General features: G+C 46.6%; 1 protein-coding gene across 1 annotated transcript; it reads right to left on the reverse strand.

The window, feature by feature from the left end:
• Window positions 1–77: 77 nt before the first annotated feature.
• On the reverse strand, window positions 78–11,146 carry LOC311036023 (BRD4-interacting chromatin-remodeling complex-associated protein; the record flags this gene model as incomplete). The annotated part of the gene is made up of 12 exons (XM_084044548.1): window positions 78–883; window positions 1,550–1,652; window positions 3,922–4,016; window positions 4,221–4,369; window positions 5,111–5,172; window positions 5,707–5,864; window positions 6,136–7,006; window positions 7,450–7,692; window positions 7,858–9,393; window positions 9,587–9,652; window positions 10,649–10,691; window positions 11,106–11,146. 12 exons carry the CDS (start codon window positions 11,144–11,146, stop codon window positions 102–104), a joined length of 4,149 nt encoding a protein of 1,382 aa, XP_083900674.1. The 3' UTR covers window positions 78–101.
• Between the last annotated feature and the right edge of the window lie 2,846 nt (window positions 11,147–13,992).

A 13,992-nucleotide genomic window follows, 5' to 3' on the forward strand; every position in this document is an offset into this window, starting at 1 on the left:
TCTGTCATACCTCCGCGTACATGAAGCGTAACAAAGTAGCCTGCTGACAGACGGCGGTATGTCATTACAAATGAACACTAGAGACAATCTGTCTCAGGATATTACCTCACTGACGCCCCCCCAAGATGCTGGTGACAGCCTGGTCCGGTGTGAGGCCCCCCAACCACGGGGCCCATGGGTGGGGTCTGGGTAGCCACGTTGGGGCCCTGCAGGCGCTGCAGCTCCAGAATACTATCGATAGCACTCTGTAGATGTTCACTGAGCATGTTGTCTTCTTGAACGGGTGGCTGTGGTGCTGATGGGCTGGAACACCGTGAATCTGCCTTGTAGCGTTTCAGCCTTGGGGCGCTGACATCTCTGGAAAGAGGCAGGTCGAAGCAGACAACCTGCGCCTCTGGCATAGATATGGGGATTGGGGGTGTTGTTTTACAACTCAGCACCGTGATTGGTGCCTCGATGGTCCTATCACAGGGCAGGACTTTGACGGCTGCTTTAGCAGATAGTAGAATACCATTGGATATCTCCTCACTGTGCTGAGGACATGGAGGTGCTCCATTGCCCGCCTGAGAAGACGTCCGCTCATTTATAGCCTCTCCACCACTTCCATTGGTCAGCTGCCCTGCATGGTCTCTCTTATGACCGGATGGATCGCAGGCTGAGTTGTGAACCACCTTGCGGGAGCCACCAGACTCTTGTTTGATGGTGAGCCGTAGGGCCCCCTTGGAGCTGGAGCGGTACGTCTTGAGGCCCGGGGGCCTGTCGGAGACCCTTGTCCAGGCTGGCGGAGAGGAAGGGCTGCCAGAGGAGTAGGTGCAGGAGGAGGAGGCAGCGGAGGCGTGAGGGGAAGACACTGAACTGGGAGCCAGGGCCATCATGAACAACTCTGTGGAATAAGTCAAAACAAATGAGCAAAGATCTGGTTCTCAAATGTCTTCATTTCAAGGATCTATTATGTCATTCACATCATACAGATTTAGGGAGAGCTTTCCTGCCATGTGTTTTGGAAAATGAGCAAAGCTCTGCTCATGCTTTTTGAAGATCAGGCAATGCTGAGCACAAATTACTAAATTAGCTCTTTACTTTGCCATGGCCTCATTCCAAAGTATTAGCCTTGGATAAGAACTGCTGTCCACAGCAATACTGTGTAAGTTTAAAAAAAAAGTTAATGAAAACCCTCATTCAGGATAACCTTACAAGAATGTAACAACACCAACTGTACTGTTTGTTGTTTGGATGTTCGTTTTGCTGTTGGCCCATTTATGTATGAGGGAGAATTTCATGAAGGCCTTCCACAGTATCAAAGGCAAAACCTTTCCAATGATTAAAATATGACACAATGGGATATGGAACATTTTTGCACAGAAAGAGAAGCTATTGCATTACAGATTTAGTGCTTTGTCAGTTAAAACAATAGATGCACTGTTTGATGTTACACTACAAATTGTACACTGTGTAGGTGCAAGTAATGTGCTGCCAGGATTAAAAGCACCTTTTTAACAACACATTTGACATGAACCAGTAGTTCCTTTGCCCACATCTTGTCACTGACCTGGGTCTCGGCGGGCTCTCCGTCTGTCCTCCCCCAGAGCAAATCTTTCAGCCTGGAGGAAGAGACGCTCTAGCATCACCATCTCTGCTGATGGACTCTCTTGCTGTAAAAGCAAAGGAGAACAAGAATGGTGATGAAGGATATTACTAGTGGTTAATTTATAAACTGAAACTGAAATTGGTCTCTTCACATAATTATCCCTCCTAAATGCATATTCACACACCAATTATAAGTGTTAATTTAACTCTGATTTAACACTCAGGATTTTACTGTGTACATATTACACAAAGGATTTTCTATCTCACACTCAACGCACATTTTCCCTCTCTCACATACATGTGTGGTAAATACTACCACAAATACAAATATACACTTTAGTGAGCAGCTTGCAGCTTCAAGGGGTTGACATCTTGAATGTTACTGGAAAGTATTTATTATGCAAACTTTCAAAAAGCTTAAAGCGGCACTATGCAACTTTTTTTTATGAATAAAATGTCATTTTGTCCAATCTGTATGGTAGAGTATGTTAATACAATATCTATCTATCCATCCATCCATCTTCAGCCACTTATCCGGAGTCAACATTAGCCACTTCCTCCTGGGAGATCCCAAGCAAGGAAGCATCCGTACTAGATGCCCGAACTACTTAAGCTGGCTTCTTTCCAAGTGAAGGAGCAGTGGATCTACTCCGAGTCTCTCTTGGCTGACTGAACTTCTCACCCTACAGTATCTCTAAGGGAGATGCCAGCCATCCGTCTGAGAAAACTCATTTTGGTCACTTGTATTCGCGACCTTATTCTATATTATATTATTATCCTTATTCATGACCCACACTTCATGACCATTGGTGAGAGTAGGAACGAAGATTGCCCGGTAGACTGAGAGCTTTGCCTTCTGGCTCAGCTCTCTTTTCGTCACAACAGTGCGGTACAGCGACTGCAATACCACTCCTGCTGCTCCGGCTGATCTCCTGCTCCATCCTCCCCTCACTCGTGAACAAGTGACACTTAAACTCTTTCACCTGGGGCAAAGTCTCATTCCCTACTTGGACTGCACAATCCATCGGTTTCCTGCTGAGAACCATGGCCTCAGATTTGGAGATGCTGATCCTCATCCCAGCCCCACACACTCGACTGCGAACCGATCCAGTGAGAGCACCTCACTGGATCCTGTACTATACCTGCACCCAGTGATCTTGGTACATAGAAAGAAATTGACCTATTGAAGATTCTGACTTTCAAATGTACATTCTTTGTTTTGATTGTATTGCTGTATTGTTGTATTGTGCTTTTTGCTTTGGCAATGTAAAACGTATGTTTTCTCATGCCAATAAAGCCCTTTGAATTGAATTGAGAGCTGAAGGTCCCAGACCAATGTTGCCATCAGGACCACATCATCCGCAAAAAGCAGTGAAGCAACCCTTAGCTCACCGAACCATATACCCTCTCCTCCACGACTTCGCCTCGAGATCCTGTCCATGAATATCACAAACAGCATAGGTGACAAGGTGCAGCCCTGGCCGAGGCCAACCCCCACCGGAAACAAATCCGACTTACTACCGAGCACACGGACACAGCTCTTGCTTTGGGTCTACAGAGATTGAATGGCCCCCAAAAAGGTCTCCCTCACCCCATATTCCCACAGCACCTCCCACAGAACCTCCTGGGGGACCCCGTCATATGCCTTCTCCAAATCCACAAAACACATGTAGACCGGATATGCATACTCCCAGGCCCTCTCCAGGATCCCTGCACGAATTCAATATGAATACTTATACAATTCAGGTGGTTGTATTTTGTCTCCCTGCTCTTCTATTGAGACATTTAGATCGTGTCAAAGGTCATGTCTCACCAAGGCACAGGATCTGACACAAATTTTGACCTGATGGGTCAAGATTAAATGTATCCCCTGAGCAAGCAGGCAGGCTCTATTAGCTCAATGGTAAAGATGTCAACACTTGCGCAGGAAACAGGGTTCAAATCGGGGTAGAAGAAGAAAGTTACATAGTGCAGCTTTAAGAAAACAATTATTACTAGTGATACTTGCCAGGGATTGGACATAACCATATACTTTCAGTAACAATATAATTTCAGTTAAAGAAGGTTACATATAGATTGTGCTGAAAGTGGATGAACCCAAATGCCTAATTTATACGTCATTGTACGACAACGTCCCATTCCAACAGCAAATCGGCTATTTATTTTGCGGGACACCATCGTACAACCAAGTATAGCCTAAATCAGGCTTATGGTTGATTAAGGCCTGAGGCTATAAGACTTTCTTACACATTGATTTGACTGAGCCTATATGAAATACGGTTTCTTACACATTGCCAGAGAAACAGAGCAGTAGTACAGTATGTTGCATATCACCTGGGCTTCTCCAATAAATAGCTGCCTGTATTTGTTGACCATGTCCTTGGTGCGTTTCAGCAGGAAACCAGAAACAGTGTCAAACTCCTGGTCCACTGTTCATGGACAGAAAAATGTATATCATTAGACTTAGCAAACTAATGTCTGTGACAGTGTGACACATTGACAACATTTTAGTATCAACTAGAAAGGAGTGCTCCGTGGAGCACAAATCTCCTCCAGGCTGGGTGGCATACCCAGGGCTGTGTAAAAAAAAAAAAAAAAAAAGGCTAACTGGGTATTAACCACTGCTCACTGACCCAAACTGAAGTCCTCCTTAGTGGGCAGGTGACCAGCACAGGTGTGGTAGGGCAGGAGACGCCTCACAGCATCGTCCAGGGTGGAGAAGGGAGAGCAGGTTGAAGGGTTCTGGACTTCTCTGTGATCCAGACACAACTGCTGCTGGAACCTGTGCAACCAATCCGCTATTAAATAATAAGTACATTTTTATGACCCAAATCCACCCGCCCCACAGATATCCACTGCATCTTCGGCTATAATCGCGATCCGTGCATCTCTAGCAAAGTTTCACACCAATCGGTGCCGGAGATTAGCTGCTCACAGTCAGACTGACACATGGACGGAGAGGAGCGAAAACAGTCTCTGACACAAAGATGATGTTTTATCACTACAAAAAACATTACATATCAATTCAACTAAAATATTAAAAAAAAAAAATTATCATTGTGGAAATAAAGTATATAACTAGAAAGCTAAACTGTATGACTTAATTTAGCTTTTTACCCCTTTTTTCTCCCCAATTTAGTTGTTATGCCAATTGATTCCGCTCCACACACATTTCTGTATTGTCTCTGCTGTTCAGTATCCTACTGACTCACCTGCCAATGAGGAGCCCCCACCGGGAGGACGTAGAGCCTTCAGCCTACTCCTCCCGCCTAACACTCCCTGCTGACAGGTGCCGCCCCAGCCAGTAGGAAGGCTAGTTGTCACTCTCCCTGCCCGGCTTCCCTCCCCCGAACACACCAATTGTATTGTGTTCGAGTAGACGCTCGATAAAGCCGGATGCACCACGGTGAATTCGAAACTACAACCTCCAGGGTGGTTGGCAAGCATTTTACCACAGCACCACCCGAGCGCCTACACACAACAACAACAACAACAACACTAAATTTAAATAAATGCCCCTTACCTGTGCCTGCGCATAGCTGGCGTAAACTTCTCTTTAGCCTCTTGCACCACAGGACCTAGCAGCTGGCAAGTGAACAAAGACACAAGATCAAAGGATGTGGTCGGTGCATTTTCAAACATTAATAATAGCGTTGGTGCATTTAACAAAAGTACATGTGTACTCCAATATAGCATTGTGGTGACCAGATTAATTTAAATGTAAGCCGTTAAAAAATATTTGTATTCAATTAAAGCTGCATTATATAACTTCCCTGTTCAAACACACTGAATGAGCTCAATGAGCTTTCCAAAATGAGATGTGAATCTCAATCAAATTGTCACAGTTAGTGATACAATTATTATTGGCATATACAGTAATTAAAATGTACTACAGATCATCATTGATGTTATTATTTATCTGAAGACTTATTTTACATACATACACATATGTAACTGTCCCTTGTGCTATGTTGTTTAATCAAAATCTATGCAATAACCTGAATTGTATGCAGGAAAGGGATGAGCGATGTCAACGGGGTTATCAAGTGTTCATCCCCAATCAGAATTAGACCCACAAAGCAACCAACAGTGGAATAATAGTATTAGTATTTATCTCACCTTGATGCCAGTATGCTGAGTTGTTGTGGAGATGGGAGGCCCCTGTGCCTGCTCCCTGGGAACCTGAATGTCAGCCTGGATGGGTTGGGGCGTAGGAGAGGGTGGATGGATGTCGAGAGTAAAAGCTCTACCCTCTATGGCCAAGGCAGCTGTTGGCTCTGATGTGTTCATGATAGATGAGAACGTTGATGAGATAATGAGGATGTTATGGGTGGTATTGGGGATTATGTTGTTGATTAGAGTGGCCATTATTACGGATGATGATGATGATGATGATGATGATGAAGATAATAAAGTTCAGAATGACAATGCCATTCATAATAACATTGGCATGAGGGATAAAGAGTTTAAAGAAATCTCATCTAGAACAATAACCTTTGTAATATATCGTCTTAACATGCTGGGATTTATCTTTGAGCACAGACTCACTGCTTTGTGTGTGCTGTTGGACAGCGGGGTCTTGTCCTCCGTTGGAGAGACTGGCAGACAAAGCCAGAGGTTCGGGCTGCTGCTGAGGCACCATGACACTGACAGGCAGAGGGGACGGGCTACTGTAGACTACAGGGACCTGGTGATGGGGTCGGGCTTGGGTCTGAGGCTCGGAAAACGATAGCGGGATGTGGGAAGCTGAAGTCTGCGGAACCTGGACTGGATGCTTTACTTGGCCCTGGGGATGAAGCTGAAGCTGGGCAGCTGAGGCCTGGACCATGGGAGCCTGAACAAGGGAAACTGAAGCTTGTGGGATCTGGAACTGATGCACGGTCTGGGACTGGATTTGGGGTTGGCCCTGAGGCTTGGAGAACTGTGGAACTTGGTTTGGATGGTGCCCCTGGGACACAACATGGGCCTGGTCCTGAGGCTGGGAGACAGGGGTCTGTGGAACATGGGGAAGTAAAGGTTGTGGAACTTGAATGTGGCCAACTAAGGCCTGTGGGACCTGCACCTGCTGATGCTGAACCTGGGACTGGACTTGGTTCTGAGTCTGGGGAACCAGGACTGCATTCTCTGATTCAGATGCAGGAACCGTAATCCCATTTGATGGGGAGAAGCCATCTGGCACCGTGCTCATGGTTCTGCTCTGAACAGGAGTAGGGGAGGAGGAGCACACCAAGGCGGGGTCTGAGGCGAGCGGAGACCCCTCCACACATTGGTCTGTGATTACAGTGAGGGTGTCTGCCTGACCAATAATGGTGTGTGACTGTGGCGAGCGTTCCCTCTCATTGGCTGCAGGTGAGGTGAGGGATTCCATTGGCACTACTGGCACAGCTTCCACCAGGAGCTCAGAAGGTGTAAGTGCTTGCTGTATGGAAAGAAAACATAAAGGCCTTCATTATTAACTACACAGCATTAAAGCCTTTTGTCACGCATTCAATATGCGGTATGTAAATACTAAACATTATAGTATACAGTATGAAAAGAAACAACCATCAATATTGCATAGCCAGCTATTTGACCATATACTGTACCATATGTGGATGGAAATTTGTTGAGAACAAATGTTTGCTAAAACATCTCACAAAATGTCCAGTCCAACTTTCTGTTACATTTACATCAATACAATCAACTATCACTATTTGTTGGGCAATAGTTTTGCATATGTAATTAGATTATCTTTAGTTGTCACTGTAAACTATGGCATAATGTCTGTAGAATTTGTGAGAATGTATTGTGTTTTATATGCCTTGTTCTAATTCATAGTTCCCATGTAGTACAGTGAAGATTTGAATGTGACCTGGCTCTGACCTGTTGTAAATGCTGCATGCAGGTCTGGTTCTGAGTCAGGGAGTGGGTCACCTCCTCCACCACTTGGGTCATGTCTGCTGGAGGCATCAGGAGTTTAGGGAGCTCCACAGCTGGGTCAGGGACCAGAGGGGCATCCGGGGCCGGCTGAGCCTGTAGGACAGCCACTACAGGTGGAGAGGGAGACTGAAGCCCCCCTGTAGCTTTGGGCTGCACAGATACATGCTGGAGAACATGGCCATAGGGCTATTGGAAGAAATGACAGGTTAGATTTGGATAAAATTTGAATAAGTTGTAATCCAGAGTCAACTGTTTAGTGAATTATTGAAACATCTGCAACTTTGACCTAGGGCTGATACAAAATTGTGTTTAAATAAACTGCTTAAACAGTTCAAAATCAATCCATCTGACCTGCGGAAGTTGGTGAAAGGTTTCTTCTGATATGCTCATTTCTTCAGCAATGGCTCTGTCAGGTAACAGCACCACAGAGGCCTGCTGGAGGCTCAGCTGCCCCTCAGTATGTGCTTGGGTAGCAAAAGGCAGCCCCTGCACCACAGATGTTCCATTAACAATGGAGATAGAAGTCAGATCCGGAGGCAGCACCCCAGAGCTGTTGATCAAAGTTATGTGGTTCCCCAAGGCAGGGCCCTGAACCAGGGTGGCTCGGTGGCCCCCCTGGCCACCAGAGGTGTAGGTCCCAGCCAGCTGTGCAGGCATCTGGAAGACGGTAGGGGCCGATTGCAGTTGCAGTGGTCCTGAAAGCACTGTGGCCTGGCGGAGCGCCAGCTGCCCCGTAGGAGTGGTGAAAACAGGGCTGAAGTTGATCTGCCTGTGGGGCACAGTTAGGATCTGAGAGCCTTCTACGAGCTGCCCTGTGGAAGGGGTCATGGTGTGGACAGGGGTTCCCTGGTGGTTGGGGGTGGTAAGCAGGGGACGCTGTGCGCCGGCAGACTGGGTGATCGTCATAGGGGACTGGCCTGGAAGAAGGAACTGGTTCTGACCTTGGAAGAGTCCCTGAGGCTGAAGCACGAAGGAGCCGCCCTGGTTGACTAGCTGCAAGCTGACAGGCTTGGGGATTTGCTGTGAAGTCTGTGGAGGTGGAGCCTTTGGGCCCGGAGTGGAGGATAGTAAAATATTTGGCGAGCCAGTCCCAGGCACAAATGTCAGACCAGGGGAGGGTTTTTGCCCAAAAGGCTTGGGGCTAATTTGTACCAATCTAGGCTGAATGCTGATGGGCAGCTTTGGTTGGATGGGAAGGGGAGCACGTTGGAACAGGATGCTTGGTGCTGCTGTGGCTGCCCTCAGTGTCGGGGTAATGAGCGGCCGGGCTGTCATGCTGGACACAGCCTTGTGGATGATCATACTGGAGCCCTGTGCAGCAGGACTGAGTGAAAAGGTGGTCTCTGGAGAAGGAGCAGGGAACACGTTTCCAGGCAAAAGACCCATCAGCTGAGGGGGGGCGGTAGGCTTAAGCGAAGGGCAACCGGGCCCCACAGCCAGCAGTGAGGGCTGGGGAGGCTCCACTGCAGCCTGGGTGTCTCTGGGCAAGGCGGGACTGACAGGCAAGGTCGTGGATTTGGGCAGGAAAGGCATGTTGGGTGGAGAGAGGAGAGGGCCCGGGGAGTATAGCGCCAGGCCATCTCCAGGCTGAGTCAAACCAGCCTCCAGAGCCATAGTCTGCTCGGTGATGTCAGCCTCCTGCAAGCTTTGCTGGAGAATATCACATGCCACCTCCTCTTCCTCCTCCTCCTCCTCCTGCCCTCCTGCTGCAGCTTCCCCCTCCTCTCCCTCACCTCCTTGCTCCATGGGCCCTCCCTGCACCACCTGTGGGTCGTCTCCTCCATCCGGCGAGGACAAGAGGGCCTCCTCCAGGAATGACAGGTCCACACAGCCAGGGGGAGGCGTGTCCGTGGAGTCCCTGTCATCTCCCAACAGAGATACAGGGCTCTGGAGGCAGGGAGGAGAGGAGAGGAGAGGAGAGGAGAGGAGAGGAGAGGGGGGAGACATCAATTAGTTAACAGGTGGTGGTTACAGGCTAGACAGAGAAAAGAAAAATCCTTTCTCGTGGGTACACAGTGATGGTTGTTGTGATGGCTGCCGTCGTGCCGCTGGCTGGCTGCCGTTGAATCCAGACACTCACCGGGGCATCTGTGAAGAGCGAAGGCTCCCCAGAGGAGGAGCTAATGAGCAGGTCTTCTGTCTGCAGCTGGTAGAAGGAAACGTTTCAGGCTGTTAGGCTGCTGCGCATAGTCATGGTGTGAAATGCATGCGGCATAACAGTATGAAAATAATTTAGGATTTTTATAGACCAGGGATTACACGGTGTTGATGAGAAATGGAACCATTCAGTTGTGACTGTGTGAGCAGTCACAACTGAATGGTACATACACTCATATATGCAGTTGAAATGTACTCGCATCATTTAAGATGGGGCTCACAGTGGTGTGTGAAATGCATGCAGTCCTCCACACCAGTTCCTGTCACTGCCAAACCATGCTTGTTGGACTTAGGAGGGTGTAGAGTAGACAACCACATACTGTATCTCTTCCTCTTCCAATACATGGAATCTCCAGCCACTTATTTTCACTTAACAGTGAGGAGTTTCACCGGGACTACGTAACAAGTGCAGAAGAACATGCCACTTCCTGCTGAACAGGCTCCCTGACCGACTGTTGTCGCTAGTGCATTGACAGAGATTGCCCTCCCCTGTCAGCTTCCCACCCATGAACACGGCCAATTGTGTTTGTTGGATCGCCCGGCCAAATCGGAGGCACCATGGAGGAATCAAACAACTCAGGTGTTAGCTTTTGGTTTGCAGAAAGACAGGATAAGACATTATACTGTACATGCAGTGTGTGACATTTAAAAAAACAGCTAACGCTTTTGAGCTTTGCGATCACATAGTCATGATGCAGTAATACATGCATACAGTGACATAATATGAAGCCAAACCGCACTGGATTTGCATACTAGTCGTGGTAAAACAAAGAATGCTCTTTTTTATGTTTGGCCTTGCATAGACATGGAGAGGAAGCCAGGCAGTTTTACACTGTGAGTCAATTTCACACCATCAGCCCCCCCCCCCCCCCCCCCCCAACCCCACAAGACTGTGCCAAATAATTATGTCATGCCCAGCCTAAGAAAATCAGTCAGGCAACTGATCTTCATTTGAGGCTCTCTCTATTGGATCTCTAGTTGTTACCTCATTGGTCCCATGAAGGAAGTCATTCAGGGCTTGGGGGTCACTGCAAAGGGAAGGGAGCAGGTTAGACAGAATCACTTTATTCACAGTGAAGTACAATGAGTTTAATGGAAATTGTCACATGGAAATTGTCCAGGTGACAATTTCACACTCAAACGTTATTTTACAGTAAACTGACATGTGTTCTACACAGACACTACAGAGTGACAAACTGCTTATGTATTCATGTACATTTGTACTTATATTGTTAAGTCCACATCTTATCTTTGTTTTCTAATTTGCATGTGTTCTGTCCACGGAGCTTTTAACTACTTAACCACAAAAATGTTCACATTTTCACCTATAATGACATGTCCAAAAGAGAGACAGGGTTGAACCTGACTACTTACAATTACCATTTACACATCCTCTGTAATTGGTAAACGTAACACACCAGAGCAGCTAAACATAGACTCACCACAGTACATCAAATAGACAAGTCCCATCATCATCCTCCATGTCAGCTGTGGGTTAAAGGAGGTGTAATTAAGCTTCATTTATACTTCATCATACAACCATATAACCAAAAAGAAACGATTTTCATCTCATTTGGCAACACGGTCATATGGCGAAGTATAAATTTGCCATTTAGTATTTACACGCATTTAAGTAGTGACTGGGCACGTAGGTAATTGGAGTGAGGCACCTTAAAGCTTTGCAGGTGATCTCCTTGCTATAGATTCTGATTTCCAAATAGTAAAACCAATCACAATACATTGAGATTATGCAGGGCTATCATAAAAGAAACTGCTACCATATTATACTTTGGTAGAACTGCTTTTTAATACATTTGACAATGAGAAAGATGTGCAAAAAAAGCCCCAAAAGCTTTTAAGGTTTCTTGGTCTGGCATTCTGGGAGTGGGGACAACAACTTATGGACCTACTTCATATGTGAGAGGCCCCATACAGAGCGATCAGGCTGAGTTCTCGTGGTGGCCTCATGGGAAGTTTTGGCTGGGTTTCAACTGCTGGAGGTGGGCAGATGCCAGGCCGAGGCGGCGGAACTGAGTCGGATCCTCTCTCAGCTGCTGGGGCATCACTGTGTCTCACAGTGTGGGGAGGCTGTAGAGAGGCTGCAGGGGGTTACAAACCCACGATCTGTGGGGTCATATGAGGTTATCACCAGCCAAAACGCATTTCAATTCCACTAGGGAGACATAAGATCAATAATAGCCTATGATTCATCAGTTCCATTCCTTCAGGGTGTTACGGTTAGAATCAGGACATGATGCAATGTGAATGACAACCATCTTCTCCAATTAATACAAAAAAAAATCTATTGATTATGATGATACCCGGGCATGAGGAGCATAGCCTATATAGTGAAGAGGAAGCTAATGTTATGGTTATCAATTGCCAGGCTAAATGTGAACGCCTCAGTTGTAAATACATGGCGAGTCCTCATGGCTGGAGTAAAAAGGAATGTGCAAAAGCTCCGCTATACAGTGCAGCCAATTATAATATTACTTTCTCGCTCAATTTTTTTCAGGGGAGGTCCCTTAAAAAGACGAACCCCCTTCAACGATCCCACTGACTGACATATTTTTGTTTACAACGGCAGCAACCGCATTAACACCCTCAAGGTACCGCATCGCCCAGTGAAATATAGGCAAACGACCCTCATCATCAAAAACATGCGGCGGCAAAGAGCATGGTATTCTCTCTCAATAACGGGGAATTAATACGGCGATCCACAGTCCTCAAATACAGGTTAGGTAAGGTGAATGTGTGTTCATCTTAAAAAATAAGGTTCCAAACGATGTTGGATGAGGAGGGGGGCTGTATAGGGTGCTCCTTGTTTTTTTAGAGGGGGGGACCACGGGAGCTGACGCCTGCATGCTGTATAAATCTGATCGCAATAACAAAAGACGTCTGTGTATAAATATCACAGCCACACACCCGCCCCGAGCATTCCCTTATCGTTCTACCATTAGAGCAATTCCACGATTCAACAAAAAAAAACTCACCCCGTCTCTTTGTGGGTTTATTGTCCTGTCAAGCGGGCCTCTGCGCCATCGATTCTCACTCAGCGGTCTTTTCAGATGCTAAAAGGAGGAGGGGGGGGGGGATGGGGGGGGGGGGACCAGGGTGGGTGTGAGAAACAGACTGGAAGCCGATCGCAACACAAAGGTGGAAAATAGTAAAAAGCAAATGTGGCTCAGCTGCCGCGGTGCCCCTCAGTGGGGAGGGATGGGATGCTTTAGCGCTCCTCAGGCGTGCAGGCTTTGCGTCCATATAGACGCTTCAAATAACCCCGCTCTTTGATAATGCCTTTCATACACATTAGAGTTGTGCATTAACTATTTATACTAGAAGCAAGTAAAAGGAAGTAAATTAGACCCAGCAGGCATCTACTACCGCCATATTTTTATTCTTAGTTCTATCTCGAAAGTTATGGAAAAAATAGTTCATGAACAGGTTGAGGTCTTGCTGAAGGAAAAAAAAAACTACTAATTCCAATCAGTCTTCAGAGCATCTAATTCCACTGACACATGCCTGCTCTATTCGAATGACTATTGACCACATCAAACATGACATGAGGTGGACGTGGGCAAATACTGTGGCATGGTCATGCTGGACCCCCAAAAAGCATTTGACAGCATAAATCACTCTATGTTGATTGATAAGCGATTGATAGCACATCAGTGAACCGAATGCAATCTTATCTGGAGGGGAGAGAACAGGTGGTGGAGGTGAACGGAACCCTGTCCACCCCCCCCCCCCTCCCAGTGAGCAGTGGCATTCCGCAAGGAAGCATACTAGGGCCTTTACTGTTCCTAATATATGTAAATGACATGACATCAGCTTGTGACTGCAATTTGTTCTTGTTCGTGCATGACTCGGCTCTCCTGGTCTCGAACAAGGACAAATTGCAGGTCGAAAAAACCCTTAGCTCTGAACTTGGTCAAATCTGCACCTGGCTCACAATAACAAACTATCACTGGGCAAAACTTGTATTTTGGAGGCAAATCTTTCCAGTGAAAAATGGCAACTAAATTAACCAAAAAAGTCAACCGAAGAACAAGATTTTTGTACAGGATCTCCTCACTGGTTAGTATATGGTACACTGAGGACTCTAGCTGGAGCACTCAATGTCACTATGATATGCATGCACCCCATGGTACCATAGCACCACAAATATATATATATATATATATATATATATATATAAAAGTGAAAGGGAACAGGGAAGTGTGATGCTCTCTCTCTCTCTCTCTCTCTCTCTCTCACTCACACACACACACGTCACACACACACACACACACACACACACACACACACACACACACACACACACACACA

This window comes from Gymnoscopelus microlampas (assembly GCF_963454915.1).
Source record: "Gymnoscopelus microlampas genome assembly, chromosome: 20".
In the NCBI taxonomy this organism is placed as follows: Eukaryota; Metazoa; Chordata; class Actinopteri; order Myctophiformes; family Myctophidae; genus Gymnoscopelus; species Gymnoscopelus microlampas.